Genomic DNA, 26,000 nt, shown 5'->3' with positions numbered 1-26,000 from the left:
TGTTACTTTAAAATGTCTTAACACAAAGCAGCCATTATAGTATAAAGTAATAAAAAGGCGCTTCCCAAAAGTGCTTTCCAGGATCGCTACCCATCAGTGGTTCGCAAGTCAAATTTTGCCAGATCATAGTACTGCAATGATCAGTTTATTCTTTTAAAACTTAATGAAGAGAAAATGATCCTGAAACGAGTATTGAATGATTGTAAAATAATTTGGTTTGTGCGGAAATGACAATTAGAAAAATCAAGAGTCATTCAACGAACACTTTAAAAACGTAATGAAAAATTGAAAGTAACGAAAGTTTCAGTTTATGGCATTTCTCTTTTCTGCAAGTTTTATAATGTTAAATAAACAAAAACTGAAACACATCTACGTAAGTATTCCGAGTGCGTACGAAATGAGGTCGCTACAAAATGGGTTTGGTCAATGGAAAGTGATTCGCAGTGTTTAAAAGTTTGGGAGCCTCTGCATTTGAACATCCTATTTGAGCATTGTACAGGGTCAGCCCAAATGATTTAGAAGTAGCTATGCTATTTCATGAAAGTTTACTTATAAGCACTATTGGGAAAGCAATTATAAATTGTTTTCACGAAAACAGTTTGCACGTGTTGTATACTTTTTCATCGATTTTTATCTTTGCATTATCAACTTTGTTATTTTTTTTAACTTGAAATTTCAGCATTATTTTATAATTACTTATGAAATCTTACAACTTTTATAAGTCCTTACGTTTCAAAAAGGTAAAAAATAAATCCCGAAGAGAAAACTTCCCGTACACCCTGCATGAAACGAAGTCGAGTAGTTTCTTCTCTCAAGAAAATGTTCAGAAGTTGTACCCAGGGGCCGGGCAAGCTGAGATGACGCCGAATTTGGGGGGTGGGGTTTAATATGACATCGTCCTGACCTGCGCATCGATTGCCCTGCGTCAGAAGCTGCGCAGTATCTCATCCGCGTTTGCGCCATTGAGGTCGTTTCCTGTATTTTAGAACACATAGGACTTTTCTCTAAATCTAAACCTTCGAGGAAAAACTTTTGAAACCAAATTTTCATTTTTGGCATGACGAAAAATTGTTTCATCAGAATGCTACATGAAATTTTTAAACTTTTCTATTTTGCATTAAATTCGCAATCTTCGATATTGCGAGAATTATCCTGCTCATTCGGTACCCTCAAAGCCCTTTTAGAAAAACGTACAAAACCCAAACAAAGTTATACTTTTTCTCTGCGGCGGTAATTTTTTTTTACGAATTCGAAATTATTGTAAATGTTTGCATTTTTCTAATAATTTCAATTTTTAATATGTTAACCGTAAAATTCGAATATATAGTTAAATACAAAACCAATTTTTATGTTACACTATTATGCATTGACAATACCTTTAAAATGATGTTTTAAACTTGCAGTTCATAAAATTTGAACTTATAACAAACACAAATCTAGTTTTTTTCGATATGTTAATCAAATAATTGTAACCAGACCCGTCGTTTCAAAGTTCTCCGACGGGAGGGAGTGGCGAGGGGTATATACGCAATACGCTTGAAAGGGAAAAAGCATCAGAATACATGCGAAAATGAATAGCTATACGCAAAAATTTAGTTTCAAAAATTTGGAGGGACAATTGACCTCCCTCCCCTGATCGTCCAAACGACGGGCCTGATTGCAAACTATTTCAAACTGACATTTTCACTAACAAATATTCCATAAAAAGTTGCACTTAACCAAAAGAATACATTTGGTTTTTTAAACTGATTTTTTTAAACAGTAAAAAGGATTCCTGTTTGTTAATTTTTCGCTAAAAGAGGGGGAGGCAGTGGCGCAGTGAAGAGGAGGTTTTGGAGGGGGACCTCCCCCCCCCCCCAGCAGTTGTTCTTAACATGCATGCCAATTCTAACACAGTTTATACATATGAAAGTGCTGTTTTAATTTTTTTAAAACCCTTCAGGAGGTATTTTTGACCAAAAAATCCCCTTCAGAAGATATTTTCAATCAAAAAACCCTCTCCAGAAGGTGTTTTTATCAATAAAAAAAAAAAAAAACAAGGCATTGCTATCAAAATAAAAACCCTCCAAAAGGCATTTTTTTTTAAATCAAAAGAAACCCTCCAGAATGTATTTCTGGCTGCGCTAGTGGGGGGAGGAATCTCTAAAAATTATGCCATACATATGAAGTTAGATGACGTATTGGAGAAGTTATGGCGTTCCCACACAAAAAAAAATCTATTTTGAGAGAATATGTAAGGTTATGCAGTTGAGAATAAGCAGGGTAATTAAATAGTAAAAGTGAGTCCTAAAGTGTACAAATAAAACAAGAAATGTTCAGACAAAAAACTAATTATTCTGCGAATGGCACTTCATCTTAAAACTCTATTGTTTGCAAGAACAAAAGCCAACAAAAAAATATATAATATAATTTTAAGAAGGCATCGATTTTAATTTTTCAAACAATAAAGTTACCCTTTTTTATTCGATTCAAACTTGTTTATTGTAATTGTTTTCAGTTCCCCTAACAGTATAAACGCCTTTACTACGCGCCATACGCATTATACATTTGAGTCGGTATTCTATTAATTTTAGTATTTAAATCTACCCACTCCTTCCAAAAATATCATTTTGTAGGTCACTACTTCAGATAAAACAAAAACTGTTACCTCTAGCTATAAAATACTGCTCTTAGACAAGCCAACAGGCAGTAAAATCAAATAAAAACACCATGTTGAAAACACTTAAAAAAAAAAAGTTACAGGTATCAAAATAACTTTAAGAAACCGATGATTTGGGGTGAAAATCAAACTTAGTGCGCTATGACACCTCCAGTGCAAATGAGAAAAACTCTAATAAAAGTTAGAACACTTCACAATTATGAGGATTTCATTCAGAACTACAAGAGCCATCTTTTCGTAGTCGGTTTTTTTTTTTCGTTTAATGTTTTTTTTTATGTTATGTATGTCTTTTAGACATTTACTTATTTTTTCTTCAGACATTTACTTTACGCTAAAACTCTATTAAGTCAAGGATATTAGATATGGATATTAAATGTGCAATTTATTGCGCAATAGATTTTATTAATTCTAAATTATTCAAAATCGTCCTTTTAAAAGTAATTTTTATGATAAGATAATCTTAGAACACATGTCTTTCCGCTAGTCGTGCGAGTATACAAATGAATTCAAAGACTTAGGAACATAAAATGTGTACAAAAACTAAAAAAAAAAAAAAAAATACATTCAGAATGTTTTTTTAAAGCAGGTCAAAAAATACGCTAATAATATGCATGTAAAGTGTTTTGTATGTCAACCACAGTATTTTGTATTTTAAACAATGTTTATAACAACTCGTTGGAAACGTCTTAAATAAAAGTCTAATTAATGTTACTATATTTTGTGCCATTACATGACAAGCAATTTTTAAGACAACAAGTTAAAAAAAGTCTGAATTAAGTCTTTTTAACGAAGCAAAGGCAAATACTATTTCTTATTATTCAGATTAGCTGACAAAGTGATATTCATTAGCTTTATAGATAGCTAATTTAACAAAGTATTTGTTTTCAAATGTGAAACACAATTCGGAGTGGATTTTCACATTATTAAATCGTAAAATGTAGAAAAAATATCTGCAATGAAACCAGCGAAAGAACCTAAACGAATGTTTCTTGAGACAGTTGAGCAAGATTGCATTACGCCTTTAACTTGATTACAGTGTTTGCCTGCGAACAAATTTAACGTTATCTGATAGTCCTCAATGTATTTCTAAGTATTCAAGAGGCATTGGAATTTTTGATCAAATTCAGTATAAGATTAAAAGTTTTGACAAATAATAGTTGAGAAATTATAACGGATAAAAAGAAATGCAATGAAACTGTTTCTTTTAAATTTTGAAATTTATGTACCTTTCGTTACAACAAAAATATTGCAAAATCTAAAACTTTTTTTTTGTGAATTGCATTTTATTTTAAATAGATACTTATTTCTTGAATGCATACTACATTCACAATTTCGGAAAGAGCTGAAAAACTTTTTCTTGAATTACTTTTTGATTAACTTATATATTGTGAAACTACGGTTTGTCTAGATTACGTAATTTGGGCAACTGTAAACGCTAACGCTGTGCTGTATTTACCCTCAATTTGTATCAATTTTCCCCCCTGTTTATAACAGTATTCATATCAGTCCCAAAACCATCGCAAATCAAGCACAAGTTCTCAACATTGAGAATTAGTGCTTTATTTACGTTGGTTTTCTATTTAATAGTACTGCACTACGCTTTAAGCAAATATAACGAAGTTTTCAGCGTACTTCAAAGTTTATTCGGAGAGACATCTAATATTGTACATGATATATGGTTTTTTTTTTTTTTAATTCATTTGATATTTGAGAAACAATAAAATTCAAACTTTTTACATGATTCTAAATTTTACAAATCCTTCTGAAAATCTCCAAGAATAAAATTTTAATTAATGGTTAAAATGGTTCAATATCAGTCGACTAGAACTGTTGTGTATAGTTGATTGATCTGTACTTTTTGCTCTATAAATATCTGTAAAATTTAAACACTTTTTTTAACTACAAGGTTTATTTCTGCAGATAACAGGTTTACAATTTAAAAATAACAAACATACTTTTCGTAAATTCACAAACTGATTAAATGTATTGAATATGTAAACTAAATTTTACATATTCAATACATTTAATCTAGATAATACGCATGAATTATAAAATAATAAGCATGTCTTGTATTAAATAACATGGAGATAAATAATGAATATGAACAAACAATTTTTCGCGTATTATCGAAGTATTAAATATAAATCTTCAGCAATAGTTAAAAATAACTGATGCAGTCGCAAACTTGTTACTATTTTTGCATATAAACGTTTACACCCCTCACTCCTAGATTGATTAAGAAGTAGGTATTAAAACTAACTTGAAGTTTTAGAATTAATACCAAGCTTGCCTGTTCTCTAGAATCATGTAGCTTCAAAATGTCTCGAAATAGCAACCATCCATTTTTATTTTGTTCAGGTTTATGAAAGCACAATGTAAAAACCTTCGGCCTCTTACTTCAAATACCTCTGCATTTGTGCATAACACATTTATAAATCATTACGGATAGTAACATAATAATATAACATTAGCTCTTTTTAATTGATTTTACGGAGCTCTTTAATATAACTCAAAAATACGCGTCCGCAAACATTTTAAACCGAACGACGAATACGAACAAAACGATTTTCGCGTGTTAAACCCTATTATCATTAAAGAAGTGCTAAATCTTCAGCAATAGTTAAAAATTGACTTATGTAGTAGTAAGCTTGTTACTATACTTGCATAAAAACGTTAACACCCTACACTTCTAAGTTGATTAAGAGCAAGTAATAAAACTAATTTGAAATCTTAAGAAGTAATATAAAACTTACTTGATCTCTGTAATCTTGTAGCTTCGACTATCTCAAAACAGCAGCCATCCATTTTTATTTTGTTCTGGTCTACGAAATCACAATGTAAAAGTTTTTGACCCTGTTTCTTGTAAATACCTCTGCACTTGAGCATAACACATTTATAATTCATTACGAATTATAACATAATAATAATATCACACAGTAGCACTTTCTAATCGATTTCACGAAGCTCATTGATGTAACTCAAAAGTACGTGTTCCCAAACCATGGTAAACCGAAATCTCTCGCCAAATGTCAAGTTATTGAACCTGAAGTTGAAGTTAAAGTTGAAAAAGAGTCTATATGACTCAAAAGTGATGAGAGGGCGGCGAAGATATCACCTTGCCTCTGCTTTGTTGTTGAAGAGCGATTATTGGTTCTAGAAGTTCAAAGTTGTTGAATCTACTGATGAAAAGAATGCACATACTTGAGCGTTCAAATGTTGTCAGCTCGACTCGTACTATCAGGCTTGCGTTTTTTTTACAAAAAAAAGTTTCAAAAATGATAAATTGTATTTATCCCTTCCAATTTTAAATTACTCATTAAGATTTTTTTTTTTTTTTTTGAAATGTTAATTCTACGATTGAATTTTAACTTAACAACAGTTATTCCTATTCAGAGTCACAACTGACTACAACTGTATTTATGTCGAGGAATGCATACTAAGTGCCTTGCCTCCATTATTTATATACCGATAGATGGCAGCATCATCACCGGATCGAACAGTTAATGAGAATTTAGAACTAGTCCAAGAGCTAATAGCTACCTGGTGCTAGCACCCCCAGAGGTATCGTTTCACTTGGAGGACATTGAGACCACGAGCATATTTAACGTCGCCCAGTCCCCTTTAATGACGACGATGGGTCTTCGACCATCGAGGTTCGAACTCAGGACCCTCCGGCCCCGAATCCGACACTCTACCGATCGGGCTACCACGGCCCTAACAGTTATTTGCTGCCAAACACAATCACAATGTTAGAGTTTTTCACCCTGTTACTTCGTAAATACCTCTGCACTTGAGCATAACACATTTATAATTCAATACGGATTATAAAATAATAATAATATCACCATAGTAGCAATTTCTAATCGATTTCAGGAAGCTCATTCATGTAACTCAAAAGTACGTGTTCCCAAACCATGGTAGACCGAAATCTCTCGCCAAATGTCAAGTTGCTGAATCTATTGGAGCAAATACTTGAGCGTTCAAATGTTGTCCGCTCGACTCGCACTATTATGTTTGCGTTTTTTTTACAAAAATGTTTCAAAAACTAATGATAAATTGTATTTATCTCTTACAATTTTAAATTACTGATTAAGATATTTTTTTATTTTAATATTTCAATTGAATTTCAAAAATTACACTGAATTTCTCAAAATAATTCTAACTACGTTATTAAGTTACACTAATCACTTACTTTATAACGTGATAAGTAAAAAGGCTTGCTGAATTACGTATCCTTAAACTGGACCACCGGTCCGATATAGGAAAATTTTATCGGTCCAATAAAGGAAAGCACGCCGTTTTTTATTCTTTTATTTATACCTTGTCAACAAGTTTCACAATCGTGCATGTAAATACATTGCTGTAATCTTTAATCCCCGTTAAATACTGTTTATAATACTATAACAGCAATATTCTTAGTTCACAAATTTTAGTATTATTCTACTAGATACAAGTTCTCAAAATAAGATCGAACACGTTTTCACCACAAATCACATCGTAACACAAACTATTCAGATCGAAATGGGACGAAACTTCATCAGCAAAGGTTTCAGACACAAATCTTTGTATTTCCACCGGTAGAGTGTAGCACAGAACACTACGCTAGATTTTAAATCCCAGGCCCAATTTAAGCAAGGGTCAAATATAGGCGATTTTTCCATAGTACAAAAAGAACTTTAGCTAAAAACACAATTTTGTTAAACTTTAAAGCAGGATTTAGTGCTTAAAAATGCACAATTTTTGTAAATACATGAAACTGCAGTTATTTCTTTCGAAACAAATTGCAGTTTTTTGACATTATATAAATTCTTAACAATTAAAAAAAAATGTTGTGCTCTCTCTTTAAAATATTCAACATTATTCACTTTTCATACACTAATTGTGTAGATTGTAAATTTTTTCCTAACTTTTTTTTTTGTAAAAAAATATGGCATTTTCTTGCCGGTTGGGTAGTCAAAAGAATGTAATCATATTTGGAAAATGCATCTCAAAGCTACTTCTTCGCATTTAAAGTACTATTAAAAATACACAACCCAATTAATCATCAAAATGAGATGATGTGGAACATTTTCTTTCAAAAAAAAAAAGACTGTTTAAATGATTTTAATTGGTTCATGTAAAGTTGAATTCGAGAGAAACAAAGTTAAATGACGTCTGTTATTTAGAGATCCACTGTCTTAGAAATGTTATGACACGGGAAATTGCATAAATCCATTCTATTGAAAAACAGTACAATTCAACTAAGGAATATATTTTTAATAAAATTTAGCAGGCTATATTGATGATGTAACTTACTGTCTAAAGCTGAGAATAAATTTTATTTCCTTGAAAGGATAATAATGCTGTTGGGTGGAGAATTTTACATTAAAAAATGTGAATGAAGACATTTAACTCTTCAAAAGTACCGATAATTTAACACGCTCTTCTAATGCTGGTTTACTACTCCGTTTAATTGCAATCTTTGAATTGTAACAGAATGCGAAATGTTTGTTTGAAGATTGTTAGATTCTGCAATAAGCATTTCAAACCGCCTTCAATTGTGTTCAAATTCACTTCTAAATCACAGATTCATACTCCGCGTAGAAAACATTGAGGGATTTAGCTGATTAACTTAGATCCCCTCATATATCCCATCACTTCACGGTCCAGCGATACTAACTCAGCAACTTTGAGTCATTCGCCTCATATGAACGCACCCATTATAACCTGCCTACTTATTTGGTGGCCATAATGAAATACGCTTTGTGGGACTGTTCATTTACTGGGGAAGCTTTTCCCTCTGACGTGGGGACTCGGGAGGTCCCGCTTTCTATGGCAAGGCGGATCCATTAGCGCTCTAGTCACAACATTCGACCCCCCCCCCCCCCCCATACCCTATCTTGGATGTTATATACTCCAGCCTCTAATACAATGTAATGCTTATCTCCCCGTCCCACAGGATAACCGCGGTGCAGACTTGTCGTCACAGTAATGTATCAATAAGGATGAGGGGACATGGGAGGGGGAAATCAGGTGGGGGTAAGGTAAGAAACAAGCGCTTAAACGTCTGATGTGCCAGTGTCTAAAAAATAGCAAATAACAAACTTGTAGTATCTACAATGATATTTTGACACCCCTGCCCCCTCCGTTTTGCTAGTTTCGCTACAGTAGCAGATTTTTTTTCAGCAGTCTGCGAGGCAGATTTAAAAGCCCAAAAATAGTCTGCAAGGGAAACTAGCATTATATTAGTTGCAACACTTATTAAAAATCAAGTTGAAAGCATATGGTTAATATGCTACTAAAGGTAAGAATTCAAAACGGAGAGGGAGTCATACGTTGTTCTGTAGAATTTTTTTTTTTTTAACTGCACCATGGAGTGCAGCGGAATGAACGCTGGATAACCGGTAAAAGAAAAAAAAAGTAGTGTCTTTGTGTCTTTACTGAAAAAAAAAATGAAACTGTTCTTGTGATAAATGATACAAATTTACTCCATTGCTGATGTTCCTTGATTTTGACCCACTTCTTAGGTAATAGTATTAGAGGGACCAGAAAGTAATGTTTTTTTTTTCAAGCAAAAAACATTTTTAAAGCGTTTGTTTTTAATCAACGATTTAATTACCCAATTATCAACAGCCTTTTGCAATCTAGTATGCAAACTTTCAATCCTGGATGGATAAAAATCAGTTGATTTTTGGAGCTAAATATCTGTATTTGGCATCTTGGATACAAACAAAATTTTCAATTTTTTGTCTCATAAAAAGCGTTTTAGGGATCAGAAGAAATCAGATGGTGAATTTATGGCGAGAATGTTTCCACTGTTATCAGCAAAAAAGGAGCAATCCTGAAACCTGATAATGCATGACACACTGCTCAAAGCGAATCCTTAAGAACTTAATGAGCTGTGGTAGGCTGCATCTCCCACCATATTCGCCTGAAATTTCACCATCTGATTTCCCTTTATTCCTATCTATATGAAAAAAATATAACCCTCGTTATATCGTGCTTGTTGGGAGGGAACAAAGAAGCGTGATATATCCGAAAACGCGATATAAACGAGGGATTAAAAGTAACAATTCAATTAATGAAACAATTAATGACATTTGTATCAAGAAAAATTTTAGTTTATTATCATATGAAGACGAGTTTCTCATTAAAAAACAAAAGAAAATTTGTCTACTAATTTTTCTCTTAAAGTAAGAAAAAATAATTTAAGCTATTCTTATTGTTTTATGACAGAAAGCGAATCGAAAGTTGCAACTTAAACTGCAACGAATTAAGTCTATGGAAAACATGCCAGTTTTGTTCATTCATTAAAAAAAAAAAAAGAAGAAGAAAATTTTCTGAGAAATATGCTTCTTTTCTTTGATGTCAAATTTAAAGCAACATATATAATTCTTCGAGAGACAAAGGCAAAACGCGATATATCCGAATAAGCGATGTAACGAAGGTGGTACTGTACCTGAAAATTTGACCGATATCCAAAATTCCATCTCCCAGATATTTTGCTCAAAAATCGATTAATTTTTATCTAACCAGTATTGAAAATTTGCACACTACACGGCAAAAGGTTGTTGACAACGAGGGTAATTACAGCGTTGATTAAAAAAAAAAACCTTTTAAAAATTTATTTGCTTGGAAAAAACATTACTTTCTAATCCCTCTAATATTAACATGGATTACATTTTACGTGAAACAAACTAAATACGAGAGTTCCTAGACGAAAAGTGTATTTACTGACCAAATTTTCATCGTGATACTAAAATACGAGTAAATATTTCCTCATATATTAACTAATTATTCATTATTTTCCATTAAGGTGTCGAGATTTCCCTGAACTACTCGATAATATTGTAACAGACTCGAATCGGGGAAAAAAAATCCTGAAAATCCGATTTTTGCTTGGTCTTATAAACACTGCTTAGTTGTAAAAGAAATGTATATAAGAATCCTGGTTCTAATAAGAAATAGCAATAACCTAGGGCAGTTCCTAAAAAACGGCATCTGAAATGAAATTCAAGTTCAAGTTCAATTAGAAACAATTACTCCCGCAATTATAAGGACCGTTCCACGAAAACTCGCTTTTTGCTTTAGAAATGACTCGCACACTTGCGATTTCTTAAGCATTAAAGTTTTGTTCATTTCTCTTTTAAATTATTACTTTTAATGAAATACATGTGCTGTGACTTGCGGGACAAAATGTCCAATTTTCCATGTGAGGAAGTGAGACGCAAAGCGATGCAAGTGGACATTTTCAAGTTTTGAGTAAAACGCGCTTAAAGATTAGCTCCTAGGTAGGCTTTCATTGAATTTTTTTTCTAAATCATGCTGCATAGCAGCAACTACCAGGGCTACTAGTACCATCTCTTGCCCCAAGACAGAGGAGAGGTTCACCTACCATGCGTACTGGTTATGTCCAAATTTTTAATTTTGTTACTTGCATCCCTTTGCTTCTCACTGCCTCATGTGTGCTATACGCCATGACTCTGTTGCATTTCATAACTACCACAAGTATCCCCCCCCCCCCCCCTTTTTTTTCTCTTATTTACAGATAAGATAACGCAAGAAATATTTAATGCACAAAATGAGGAAACTACACTTAAGGGCACCGCACCGGTGATAATCGAAACCCATGACCTACTGAACCGAACTCAGGAAAATACGACCATTTGGTCACGGAGTCCCTAATACTGAAATTACATGTTACTAAAAATACTGATAGGAAAATCTAGATTCTACTGGTTAAAAATTGTTGTAATGGTATTGGAACGAAATTTGAATTGAAAATGAAGAAATACAATACCCGAACGATTTTGCTTGAAAAAAATTCTTAAAATCTCCTCTTTTTTATGTAGCATATCGAAAAAACTTTCAATAGGAACGAGCAATACAAAGGTCCAAAAAAAGTACTATATGAAAAAAATATTTATTACAAGGAGAGCCGATAACCGCATTTTTTTTTTAAGGGATCCTTTACAAAATTCAATACTTATAAGACGTAGTAAAGAAATTTAGGTTGATTTTAAAAAGTTGCAATAAAAAATAGCTTCCTTAGTACAATTTATGACTTCAAAAGCTTCATAAAAGCGTTTGACTTGAAAATTTGGAATAAATCATCACGTATTTCAATTATTTTCAATTCTACACCTTCTTAAACAGGTAAAACTTAAGTGTTGCATAAGACCACTGAAGGTTTTTACTTCCTTTTACAAAAAAGGAAGTATTGTATTCGCGAAAAAATTTTCACTCAAAAATCGCCCTTAATTTCCATTTTGCTCACCCCCAAATGAATGTTGAGTTTTTTTTTCGATTCGACCACATGCGGAAAAGTGCCTAAGAATGTATAGACACGCGAAATATCCATTTTGACCATCACCGAGGTAATTACAACGACTTTTCTCGTGACGTCTGTATGTATGTGCGTATGTGTGTATGTGCGTATGTGCGTATGTGCGTATGTATCTCGCATAACTCAAAAATGGTATGTCCTAGAAAGTTGAAATTTGGTACATAGACTCGTAGTGGGGTCTAGTTGTGCACCTCCTATTTTGGTTGCATTCGGGTGTTTCTAAAGGGGTCTTTTGCACCTTTTTGGGAGGAAATCATTGTTAATTTCGATGCAAACTCAAGTGGTGTTATAATTTGGCGGTCACTTGGCGATATATCGCCAGTCTTTTGGTTGCCAAGTTTTGTCGCCAACTTGGCGAAAAATTTGGCGATTTTTTTTTTTTTTTTTTAAATCTGCTTTCAATGTGGCCATTGCTAGTGATATTTAAAGAGTTAGAGAGAGAATCCCATTAAAATTGCAATAATAGGGAAATAGCATTAAATTGGTGTAAAAGGAAGTCATGTGATGCACACTTCAGCTCGTTTTTTTAAGCATTTCAGTGTAGTTAGGCATCAAAAAAACTTATTGAAACTGACTTTTATCATTTCCGTTTCAGAATATCTCATTATATTCTACTGGTTGTGAGCATCATCATGATGAGCTTTACTATGGCAATAATTCCATTCTGCCAGGCACTTTGGGTACTGGCAATCGTCCTCGCTATTATGGGCTTCTTCATGGGTACAGTTGATACCGTTGCAAATGTGTCCATGATTAGAATTTATGGAAGAGATGTATCTCCATTTCTACAAGTAAGTACTTTTCTATGTTATCTACTTTCAGTTTCATTTTTTCGTCACTTCCTGGTATTGCTTATTCTGTAGTGAGACATTTGGTTTTATCTTCGATAAACTCAGACTATGTTTTAAGATACATGCAATATACCAGACAACCCAGTTATCACATCCTGAGACTGTAGTTTGGTTCGTATTAGACCTCCTCAGTCAGGCATAGTAAATAACCGATCTGGAGGAAGATGTCATCTCATTGGAGCTAAGAGTATCAACAAACTGGTAGATAAAGTAAATTTATCACACCAGTGAGTGTCCAAAGCAAGGTGCAATTCAACTCGTTTGCCTTCAATTTACGAGTCGAACCACACCATGGCACTGATAGAACCAGTGCCATTGCGCCTTCGGTGCTATATCTACCTATCTATATATCTATCTATGTATATCTATGCTATATCTATCTATCTATATATATAGATAGATAGATAGATAGATAGATATAGATATAGTTATGGATATATGTATATTAGAGATAGACTACGGTGGGCGAGAAAATTCTAATTTCTCAATATTGCCATGAATCAGAAAAATTTGGGAACCACTGGTATAAGTAATATTACAAATAAATATAAGTGTAAATAAATTAGTCAATGATGATTGAATAAGTGAATGAATACATAAATAAATAAATAAATAAATGAAATAAACTCTTCCACTTTGCCCCATTTACTTTGCCCCGGTAGCACTTGACAAATTTTACCACAAAATCAAAACTAAAATGTGTCTAATGTTAAACAAATCAGTACAGCGCTAAACAACAATTAATAATTTAAATGTTAATATCCAGAACTTTCTCATTTTATTAAACAAAAGATGTTTATGATACACCACACAATGATAAAGTATTAGTATCAAATTTTGAAAATGGCTTTCATTATCATGTGCCTTAATCTTTAGAGGTAACATTTTTTGACTAGAATTATCAGGTTTAATACATTTATAGTCTGACAGTTGACGTCACAAACAGTGGAAATAATTGACCATTTCATTATAACCCGCTATGTCACTTTATCCTACATTTCCCAACATCTTTTACAAATGCTACTCTGCAACAGACAAAAAAGAATAAGAAAGGTTCGTGACAAAAAAAAAGAACATTCTTGAAAAAACAATAAAATCAACATAACATTGATTTTACATTTCCAATTCTTACACTCCATTAGGACGGATTGATTAAGCTCAAATGAAATTGGTCATTGTAAAATTGGTATTAAGAAATTGAGTTAGAAGAATAAGACACGTGAAGTCATGACTTGGGTAGAAATTTATTCCCTACTAGCGGTACCCGCACGGTTTTGCTCGTAGTCGAAAATTAAAAGATCATTTGGTTCGCCTGTATATTTACAAATAATGGATGATGAATTTCTCGTCAATTTGGTATGTTGATTTGCTCGCCCCTGTTATGGTAAGTTGCTGGTTCACGTTATGGTAATTTGCTCGTCCATGTTATGATAATTTGCTGGGTAAAATGTTCTTAAAATTGAAATGGAAAAAGAACAAAATCGAATTTTCGAAAAATCGCGTCGAGGTGCACACCTCCGTGCTACAAACTAATTTTTGACGAATTTCATGAAAGTCGGCCGAACGGTCTAGGCGCTATGCGCGTCACAGAAATCAAAATACAGATATCTAGACATCCAGACAGAGATCCAGACTTTCAGCTTTATTATTAGTAAAAAATTAAATAGGAAAAGTACTTTATTTTAAAAAAATGATACCTAAAAATAATCGGATCGCAGTGTGAAAAAATTATACAAATGCATCTGTTTACTCGTTTTACAGCAAAATAATAAACCTGCTGTTAGTCAAAGTTTCAAAACTATACTTCTGAATTTATGATTAGTTTACTAGTTTGAAAAAGAAACTGCAACGGTGGTATTGAAGGAGATCAATATCTTATGAATATACCAATTATAAAAAAAATATCATCGATGGCCCTCTAATTTCCCTTTAAACAGCTTAGTTAAGCGAGAATGAAGCACTGAACTTGTAGAAGAAAAACTGATAGCTTTCTTTCTCACTGCCTGTATTTTAATAAAAGGTAAGTCATTCATAACTTTATTCTCTAACTTGAGAGTAGTTCCGAACTTTACCATTAGCTTTCTTGATTAAAACGCCTGAAAAAGGAAGAAAAGATTATGTTCATCTACTTGTAATCAGTAACGCACGTTTAATTGATTAGATTCCTAAATGAAAGTGACGTTACGCTAGATTTTATGGTTGCTAAGTAAGTTGATATAATTATGTTTCTGCATTTTTTCAGTTCAGCGCTTATCCGACGAAAATGCAATATTTTTATGTATGGAGGGATTTTTTTTTACTTCATAGGGTTATTCAAAAGGGGAGAGTGAAATGTAAATTTTATGTAAAAATAAAAATAAATGCTATGAAAATCAGTTTGAAGTTTTTTTTTTCATTTTTTGGAAATAAATAAATAAATATATATATATATATATATATATATATATATATATATATATATATATATATCTTTTTCGAGCAAGCTTTGTTTCAATTTTTCTTACACGTTGCATTATTCAATGGATTTTAACTTATAACAGTTCAAAAACAAGTACAATGAACTGCTAAATTTTTTTCACTCAATTTAACAAAAATTTTAATCTATTCAATTGCGTTGAAATGATTTATCAAGACGAATACGTAAAAATGGAGCTAAGATTATTTCCTTGAAATAAAAATACCAAATATATGAAACTGAAAATTAATTGAAGAAAAAACGTTCTCAAATTTTGGATCACTTGACATGGAATGACCTTGAAACGGATATTTTGTTGTATTGGCGTTCGTTGCAATGGGATTTTACAGATGTTGATAAATCATTCAAAGGTAAATTATAAATGAAACAGTCATTCATATTAAACTATTTAATTGAAATGTCTTCACTTAATTTCTGAAAACTCCATGTACTGTTAAATTCAGAGTAGTAAGTTAAATGCGTTGATTGTACTTTTTTATAGGCACTACATTTTTTCTATGGAGTGGGTGCTTTTATAAGTCCAATGATTGCTCAGCCTTTTCTTTTAAATGAAGATTGCACGCCTTTCCTTGACAACCAATCGGAACCCGTTCATATACTAGATCAAAATGAAACTCTTCCAGCAAAGAATCTTCAAGAAGCTCAGAGAATGACACACATTGATTATGCATTCTGGATAATGGCCGGATTGATGGTAAGAAAAGGAAACATTTTTTCCTTTTTTATTTTCTTATCACACTCTTATTTTCTTGTCATGATCTTGAAACGTGTCTATACCTTTTAGAATGCTGACCCAATTTTCTCAAACTCTACGTTTTTGAAATGCATAAAGCAGAGGAAAGGTGTAAATATGGGCACCTATTATTATTTTTGATTTAAAGTTACTTTCAATTCGAAAAATTCTAGCTTTTTTTTTTTAATGTTAACAACTATTACAAGTATCCTAGTTTCGAGAAGGCAAAACAATGATTAACATCAATGATTTCATTTCAAAAGCGACGATTTACAAATTGCTTTAAGTCAAGCACCTCAAAAAATGGGATGTAAATATGAGCCTTCTTCAAAATATCACCAAAAATAGTTAAAAAACAGGATAAAACTACACAAAATGGTAGAAAATTTATTTTTTACAGGAAAGAAAATATTTACAGAACTATAACTAGTTCTTTCAGCACCGTCATAATCTAAGTGGGACCACATTTGACACATAACACATTTCATACACTCCTCTCCTCGAGTGTCATCAGAGAGCATTCCATCATGAAATATGCAAGTTGTACCGCATGAGAAATAATTTTTGTTGTTTCGAAAAAAAAAGTGGTATAATTATGGGCTCCCTTTAAATGTTAGCCCATATTTTGACCAACTAGTATATCTAAGAAAGATGGTCACTATCATATGTAACGTAAAATAATGCTTGACTAAAGTTGTGCTTCAAAATTCAGCTTAAGATCTCTGCTCTCCCGTTATCACTGTGACATTGTTTTAACTAAACAATAGAACATGAAAAGAAGACGATTTCCCATACCTCTTAAAAGTTTGTAGTCCTGAAAAAACACCAATTTGCACAATAACTAAAGCTGCATCCACACTTTTTGAAAGAATGTTTCCAACCGTTGTCTGCTATCTCATATTAGTAAATGGCACCATCTACATTCCTCGCCACCTATCTTCAGTACTTCAGATAGTCACTTGGGAGGGGTGCCCATATTTGCACCAGTGCCCTTTTTTACAATTTTCCCTCTAAGCGATAACAAAAAATAAATGCTACAGTTTCCGAAAATAAGAAACATTTTTCAAAATAATCATTGCAGAAAATATGCTGTGCATTAAACCATTATTTTAATGCTATCCATTTTTAAAATACTCAAAGCAAAAGTTTAATCTTTGCAGTGAAAGTTCCTTACAAACTTTTACTATGAGTAAAAATTTGGCTCATCATAACGTAGAACTATAAATTTGAAGCCAACGGATTTATGTTTAAAAATTTTTTAATCTGTAAAAGTGAGAAAATAATCGCCCCCAGTAATTCATTTTGCATCATCTTCAAGTTTTCTGCCATTTCTTTTATTTTTTGAGTTGTTGAGAATGTTAATTTTAAACCTTAAGTGGATTACGTACGAGTACTCTATCAGAGCTATTTTATATTCCACACATGCTAACATTATGTGTTGTAGCATTAAAGCTGCAGTTGAATGAATACATTGTTTTCAACTTTGTTTTCTACTTGCTGGTTTTTGCTGTGCACTTACTTCGCTCTCTAACTAAGCCATTCGAATGAGCTTTTTGTGTGGCGTTATGAATTTTCATTGCTAAACCACTTGGTTTTTAACGTGACCTTAGATGACAAATCTTAAATACATCACTCTTGCAAAAAGTGAGCAACGGACTATTAGTTCACATCGGCACAGAATCAGCACCGATTCTGTCTTATCTATTTCCTTCATTGTAAAATGAAAAACATGGCTAAAACGCAAAAAAAAGGAGAAGAGGGGAGGAGGGGAAAGCAGAATATTTCCAAAGTTAGAGTTTTCTAAATATGATCGACAAAAGTTTTCTAGTTGAAGCTGGACCATTCATTTCGTAGAAGTTGGAAAGCATTTGATAGTAAATCAGGAAAAAGCAAAAGAATAGCACAAAAAGTTGCTTGAATAGATGTAATAAACCGAAAATCAACTGGTCAAGAATTCTTAGAAAACAGAGATAATACTTCTCCTTGTCCGTAAGTCAAGGCATTTACAGTGTCTTTCAATATTCTTGCTGAGAGTGGCATACTTTTTTTTTCTATTGGAGCATATCTATTTCCAATCGCCATTTATATTTAATCAAACTCTTTGATTCTCCATTTGCTGCAGGAAGGGAAATACTACCCCCTTTGAAAAACACTGATAGAATAAACTGCAACTGACACTTTGGCGGTAAACGACAAATCGAGAAACTAGCCACCAACCATGTCCTTAGCTCAAACCAATTTCAAATTCATTATGTTCTCCAACAACAGCAACGAATTTGTTAGATTTTGGTTTTTGCTGGCTGACGCGTTACGATTACCATTTAACAGATCAATATGAGCAAACTTTTGCTTTTTACAACAAATTCTCAGGGATGATATTTGCAATTTTATATTCACTACGTGTGAAACTCCTTCATTGTATCTTATTCGTGTACACTACCATAAAAATATTAGATAATATTTTCTGCTTTAGTAATGTCATGTATTTTGCTTTTTTAGATTCCAGTTGCGTTGTTGAGTCTTACATTGCTTGGAAAAGATGTATATCTAAAAATGTTTGGAAGACCTGGCGATATAAATCAGAACAAACAAGATCAATACGAAAGTGCAGATGCAGGTTTTGTTTTCATTTTTTTCTTTTATTATTAATCTTTACTTTTCATTTATTTATTTATTTATTTTTTTTCAATCATTTTTATTACCCACTAGTTCGAGTTCATGAGTTTTCGAAAGGCAGAATAAAACTGGATTGGTTTACTGTAAATCTTAAAATTGGGATCTTAAACATTATACTTGGGTATATTTTTGCTTATGGTGTACAGCTTGTTCCCTTGAACCAGTGATGCCCTAACTTTTTCTACACGAAGGCAGAGAAGGCTTCATATTAAAATGATTTTCACGGGGACCAGAACACGTATAAAATTTCAAATATTTAAACGTTTTCCAAATGAAAATTGAAAACATGAAAAAGGAAAGAGAATTATTATCCTCAAATTAAAAACCAATAAATATTATTATCATTGCTATACTTCTTTTATTGAAATGCAACTGTTTTTTGGAAACCAATTTTTGAATATTTGACTCCAAATTTGTAACACTGTCATTAATAGTGATTTACGATTTGTAACGTTAAACAAAACAACGGGCCACATCAATCGGCTTCGCGAGCAGGATGTGGCCCGTGGGCAGTAAGTTGGGCACCACTGCATGATACCAATTTCAGTAATATGATAGAAAAATTTAACAGGGGAAAAACTGTCTCAGAAAATATTATCGTAAACAATGTTGAGTCGATGAAAATCACGAAAATACTTTCGCATGAAGTGACATCGATAGCAGGATTTTTCACAGGAGTTGTCCGTTTTCCACGAGGTGGCACTTGACTCAGCCTTCGTCACGTGGCATCCGATGATTCTATACGCTGTTTTCGGCAGAAGGTATGTTCGGATCATAGCATTTTGTTGTAAAAGCAGCATTTTTTAAAATGTAAGAATAACGAAAATAGCAACAGACAATTGAAGCAAGTGATGTAAAGGGCACTAAGAGTTTTTGCATATTAAAATGCACGTCCAAGGTTGTCTGGTTGTCTCATTTAGAAACGCGTGAGTATGTTTACCGATCACCCCCGCTTAAAATGGAACTTTTCCTTCGAGAAAAAGGGGCGAATTGACTTCTCTTGAAAAATGGACAATATGATGGACTTATCACCAGCAACAAACGTGATCTTTGAATTTTGCAACAGGACGCAATAGTTTTCATCCTCTATCAGCTCAGTAACGACGATTGTGGCTGCAACCTCGAGAGAGGCTCCTGCACTCATTTTCTTTCGTCTCCATCTTGACACTAAATACTACTCTAGTGACTGCAGTAATCATGTAGTCAAATAAATTTTTGCTCGTTTAGGCACTTGTTGCTATTCCGAAAGGTGAAAAAACTCGGTATAGAAAATCCCCATTCCTTTTTTATTTAACTGTACAATTTTTAATGCTATTATACTATTTCGTTTGCATGAAGATAACTTAATAGTAATTTCATTTCAACTCAAGATTGTATTAGCAGTTTTCTGTTACCATTCGTGTTTCAAGCAAAGGCATGAGAAACATTCTTTACCAATTGGTGGATTTTCTTCATCAAGAAATCTACATACAATTGGTTTTTTTAAACCAATTACAATGACACATTTTCAATTTCTAGCAGTGTATATTGTATAAACTTGCTTTTATTTATTGCTACAAACTATAACAATAAATATAAGCAAGGCTCTAAGCTGAAGATAATTGAAGCAGCGGGTTTTCAAGTTCATATTCTTTCATACATTTTAGCAGTGTATATTTTCAGCATTTCGTGGGAATTTGGTAAGCTTTTTTTGAAATATATCATTAATTTTTTGCCTAGAAGTTCAAATATCTAAGATACGAAGTTTTAATGACATATAAGAGATACGGGTTTGAGTTAAATCCATACATCAAGCAAAACACGAAACATTTGTGATTATTATTACATATTATACAAAATATCAGAGCCTTAATACCGAACAGGCCAACTGGACCGTGGTTTTGAGCCTCCTTATATTATTTTCAAAAGGTCTATAATTTTAGGGTATACTTATTCCGAAGAAACCGGAATGAGTTAATTAGTCACAATTCTATACCTCAGAGCCAGACTGACGAAAGTCCAAAAAATATGATTTTCCGTTTATTAGTGCATTCTATGTTGAATCCTATTCCGCATCGTGCCATATGAACATAATACTTTCAAAAAAATCCCTTGCAGTTATTGACTAGTGCTAAAAGAGCTCAAGTCCAATCCTTTGTATGCACCAAGTAACCGTTTTTTCCGCTCTCCCGAAAAGTAGCGATTATGTCACTTACGTTAGTATGGCTCTGAGGTACAGAATTGAAGGGCTCGGGGCAGAAATGTGACAAGCCACAAGGAGTGATTTTTCGATCAAAATTTTTGTTTCTCATGACTAAAATTGAAATAAACATGACAATGGATCTTGTCATTTGGAGAAAAACATATCTGGTTTTAGAATTTCAGAATATAGAATGTATAATAAATACCTTTGAAAAGTTCTACAAATATTTTTTACAGTGTAGAAATTGGCCTACTGAAAAATTCGCATCATGTGTCATATCACATTCTTGCCCCGAGCCCTTCAATTGTTCCATTGAAAACATAGAATGAAATACTTTGCTCTATTTTATCCCTCTTATTACTGTTATTGTTATACTGAACAGTACTGGAGTCAAATGAGACGTCATTAGTATTTCTTTCCCCATTTAAAACGTCATCATAAATACAGTTGATCTCTCTTAATACCATCACGTTTAGTACGAAATCATGGCTAAAACGAACATTTTGTTCGTTAAGTTTGGTTGGCTATTTTAACAATTTCATGTATAATACGTACAGTAAATTGTAAGTATCGGCTTAGACGAACGAAAATTTCTGACCTTTTTTACTTGAAATGTTCGTGGTTAAATACTGTAATTTTCTTTTTTATAAATAATTCATCCTTTTGTTAGGTAATAGAAGTCCCATTGTGTATCAAGCAGAAAATATTAAACATTTTGCATAGAAAATAAAGCCCGTACATTTGTTTACCCGTGGACATGTCAATTTACTCGGAGTTAAAACTGTTCATCTTCCATTGTGGATTACAACATATTCCGCGATTGTCGATGAACATCTCCCTTTTTCAATATTTCCTAAAAACATTCATTTATGAGAAATAAGTGATTTTTTTCTGAATAAACAAATAAATTACAATTTATGTATTAGTAGTAATATTTTCTAAACATATAGCAAGCATTTCTTCGTTTTTCCACGGTATCACTCATTCAAGGTTGTTACGAATAGCGGCTACTGCGAATAAATTCGTGGATTTTTGACATTTCGCATTAACCGAGTTCAACTGTATATGTAATAAATGTATGAATTTATTTGTATAATATATCAACCATACAAAATTAATTATTATCACTGAAGAAGCACTAGTTCCTGTCTTAAAAAAGACTTAAACATATTTCTTAAAATCCTCAAAAATCTCCTAAATAGTGCTACGACCAATGCACTACTTTAATGACATAAAGTTTTTTCTTCTTACAATTAAACAAGAAATATTTCTTTGGTATCTTGTGACCCCATTGGTGTTTAATGATTTTTATTAAAATAAGCAGAGAAACAGTTTATGAAATGTGCAATAAAAATAGTTTTTAAAGTTTGTATAACACATGTTAAAGAATAAAATATTATATTAATTATTTGTATTATTTTATGTAGCTTCCAACATCCCAGCATCTACGGACGAAAAGTATGATACTAGCCCTGTATCGACCTTCCAAACAATAACAATTACACTATTATGCGCTTCTTTAATGTTCTTATATGACGGCTTACAAGTAAGTAAAAGAAGTAGTCGAAAAAATTGCATAAAATGAGTAAAAATACGAACAACGTGCATACATATCGTCGCCTCAGAGCAACACTAAAACATCTAATCTGAGGAATAACAGTAAGATATCCTACTGTTGCTCTGAGGCGACGATATACAAATAAAATCAATTAAAAAGAGTTTAAAAAAACTCTGCAACAGCTGTTTCGAGGCTATAAAAACAAACCCCTTCATCAGTGCATTAAAAGAAAAAATGGTACACAAAATCCGACGACGGACAAGTGAACCAAGTCCGTCGGTTCAATTGTCCGTCGTCGGACTTAGTGTATCATTTTTTTCTTTTTATGGACTGATGAAGGGGTTGGTTTTCATAACCTTGAAACAGCTGTCTGCAGAGTTTTTCAACTCTTTTTAATTGATTTTATTTGTACATGTTTTCACGTTGTTCGTATTTTTACTCATTACAAGCAGGTGTTTAAAAATCATTTTATTAAGAAAAGAATAATATCTCGGTATCTATATTTTCCGACATGATTTATTTGAGAGCAAATAGTGCAAAAGACGTACTGTCTCTAGATGCATCTTTTCCTAATAACTTCTCTGATTTTAAAAGAAACGTTACGGAAAGCATAGAAAGATTAAATTCCAAAATAAATTTCTAAAGGGAAATACAAAAGCAATATCGAAAAATCAGATACATCTAAATATACTTATCAAAATATTAAAGAGAGAATATTGCATTTAAAGTAATAATGGCGAATGTAAAATAAAAAACTGTGCTAAAGTAAATAAGACAAGAAGAAGGATCGCCAAGAGGAATACGATGAAAAAAGTTTTTTTTTTTTTTTTTTTGTAAGTAAAGAAAAGTCCCTCTTCTCTTTAAAGTTTTTTTTTTCAACAGTTTACTGAAGTAAAAAATTAAGAAAAACTAACAAGTGTTGGAAAACAAAGTTTAAAATCGTGTTGGATTCTTTTGTTTTCTGATATTTTTTGCGCTGCCTCATATAAGTCCTCACTGGACTATCTGAAATCACAAAACTAATATAACTTTATTGATTAAAACGTTTCTGAAGGTAACAACGTTAGTTTGTTTTCTTTAACTGATTTTTCAACTTTTCACAGCTCCTAGAACTCAAAATACTAATTTTTTCGTTAAAAGAAATAAAAATTGCTATTTTTTAAAATTACGTTAAAATTTTTTAAAAAATAATAATAATCCTCTTATATATAATAGCAAATGATAGAGTTACGCTCCTGACGTCATCAACAATGAAACTCGCTCCATGACATGATAACTTGATAACATTTTTTGGTAATGTTTGACATGCAGGGAAATGCTTTATTTTGACGCTGCTGAACTGGATCCGATATCTTAGCTGTTTTACTGGTAAGACTCATTTTAGGAGAATAAAGAAACGAAAAAGTGGTCAACAACGAACGATATCTACTGGTTTAGAGTTAATCCACTGGAGTTCGGGTTAAAATTTCAACTGTCAAAATATCATCAAACAGGCAATTGCTTCGTTCAAATGCAGAAGCAATTTTCACCCGTCGTACCTTGACGGGCGATTTTCCAGTAATAATAATAATAATCGACGTTGTTACCTGCAGAAACTTATTTACTAACAATACCATTTTAGATTTTTGATTTCAAATCTTCCAATGATTAGTTATGAAGGGCCCTGCAATGAAACTTTTTTTTTCTTCTTGAGACGTCAGCGGAGAATCGTTGTCAATGACTCATTTCTTCGCAAAAATTAATAACATTTTCCCAAGTTATTCTTCCAATCTATGAAGCCCAGTGGCTTAATGGTAACGTTTCGTGCTTCCACGCCGTAGGGGAACTAAACCCTGGGGGTTCCGCGCTCGGCTGGCCACCGAACCGGAACATCTGCTTTGGCACCTTATTAGAGCTCTCGGTCAAGAAAGCTGAGATGGCACGCCGTAGTTCTTGGCCCCGATGGGCTGTTGCACCACTGAGTTTAGTATTCTTCAAATATGACTTTAATGAAGTAATTAATCTTAATTTCTTGTTTCGTCAAAACAAATTATCCAAAATAAGCTTTTTCTTTCGTATCGAATTCACTTCACTCCTATTTTAAATTTATTTCATTTTCCTCACAACATAATTTCCGTATGCCCAAATTATATAAACTGAATTCAGTATGTTGTGAGCATTAAATATTGATTTTTCTTTAAAAAGAAAAAAAGAAAAAAAAATGGTTTATGAATACGTTTGTGATGAAATTCTAGTAATTATACACAGCATGTAAAAATTGTTTTGTAATTAAACCTGACGTGATAGAAGTAAATGGATTGTAAATTCGGATACATCGCATCGACATTATATAAATACACTTTTAAAACTTCAGGAAACTAATAAAATGTCTGAATTCGCATGCTTGTGTTATCTCTCTGTTGAAATACGTTCTCTCAGAAACAAATCGTCGTTGAAATTTCTACTGTGCAGGTATTTTAACACTGCTAAATTCTATAGAATAACTTTATCCTATAAGAAAAGGTAAACAATGCATTGAGAAGAGATAAAATGAAGGGAGTGAAGACCCCATTCCTGAAGCAAAGACCCCCAAGTCACGTGATAGATTTTAAAGCGAAGTATTGGAAGAAATCCGGTTTCTTTTTCTAGTCTCACGCAAACCGTGTCAACCATTCGTAGTTGTTGAGTCACTTGACTTGGGGTCTTTGCCTCAGCTTTTGCTAAGCCAATGATTGAACTTGCTCCCTCCATTTACTAATTCCTGCTCTAAGGGAAAAGACGACTTCGTGAAAATGTATGCTAATATTAGTATTATTCACCTACATTTTCAGAAATTTATCAAGTCCTAAAGTTCAACTTGTGCATAACATTAGAATTGCGAAGCCCTTATTATTTTTATAGTTTTTCGCATACATGCACATTGCACACACACGCACGCGCGCATATATACATATAGATTTGCTCTCTTTAAATAATGAACTGCCCTATTCCTGAATTACATATTTAACTGCTAAAACTCAAGTACTATGGTAGTATAACCTTTTAAAACAATTTTATTGGGTTAAGGACATGAAATAGTTTCAGATTTTCAATATTACAGTTAATTCTTTACAAGCTCTGATCAATGCAACAAATTCATTTTCTCTTTTGTATAAACATCTCAATGTGTAATGTACTTAAATATTTGTTAAAGTAGTATTTAATGCTTATAGGCTATTTATGGTGGATATCTATACTCTTACGCTGTTAAAGGTCCGGTTAATTTGAAGAAATCAAATGCAGCTTACTTAAATGCATTTTTTTGGGTAAGTATTTTTCAATAAATAGACAACTTTTATGACAAACAAAAATTAATAAAGTGTTTGATGTATAAATAGAATGCGAAGTAGCTGAATATATTAATAATAATGCAAAAAGAAAAATTATTTGGCACTTTATCTATCAATTACCATTCCATTCTTGCATATATCTGCAAGCTTAGTTTATTCAACTTCGTGTTAAGTTTTAACTATTCAAAAACTATTGGAAAAAAAATACGACACTCATTACCAACTTAGCCAG

The 26,000-nt window shown here is 32.5% G+C and overlaps 1 protein-coding gene across 1 annotated transcript in view; it reads left to right on the top strand.

Moving 5' to 3' along the window:
• The window catches only part of LOC129230998 (major facilitator superfamily domain-containing protein 4A-like), a 120,115-nt gene that overhangs the window by 74,509 nt on the left and 19,606 nt on the right, over positions 1–26,000 (top strand). Inside the window, exons 3-7 of the mRNA XM_054865242.1 lie at positions 12,580–12,775; positions 15,793–16,005; positions 18,544–18,649; positions 22,345–22,448; positions 25,652–25,744. Of these exons, the coding sequence (XP_054721217.1) occupies positions 12,580–12,775; positions 15,793–16,005; positions 18,544–18,649; positions 22,345–22,448; positions 25,652–25,744 (712 nt within the window). The remainder of the gene's footprint in view (positions 1–12,579; positions 12,776–15,792; positions 16,006–18,543; positions 18,650–22,344; positions 22,449–25,651; positions 25,745–26,000) is intronic.

The sequence above is a fragment of the Uloborus diversus genome, chromosome 10 (genome assembly GCF_026930045.1).
Source record: "Uloborus diversus isolate 005 chromosome 10, Udiv.v.3.1, whole genome shotgun sequence".
Lineage (NCBI taxonomy): Eukaryota > Metazoa > Arthropoda > Arachnida > Araneae > Uloboridae > Uloborus > Uloborus diversus.
Note: the sequence above shows the minus strand (reverse complement) of the source record. Positions and strands in the feature narration are given on the sequence as shown.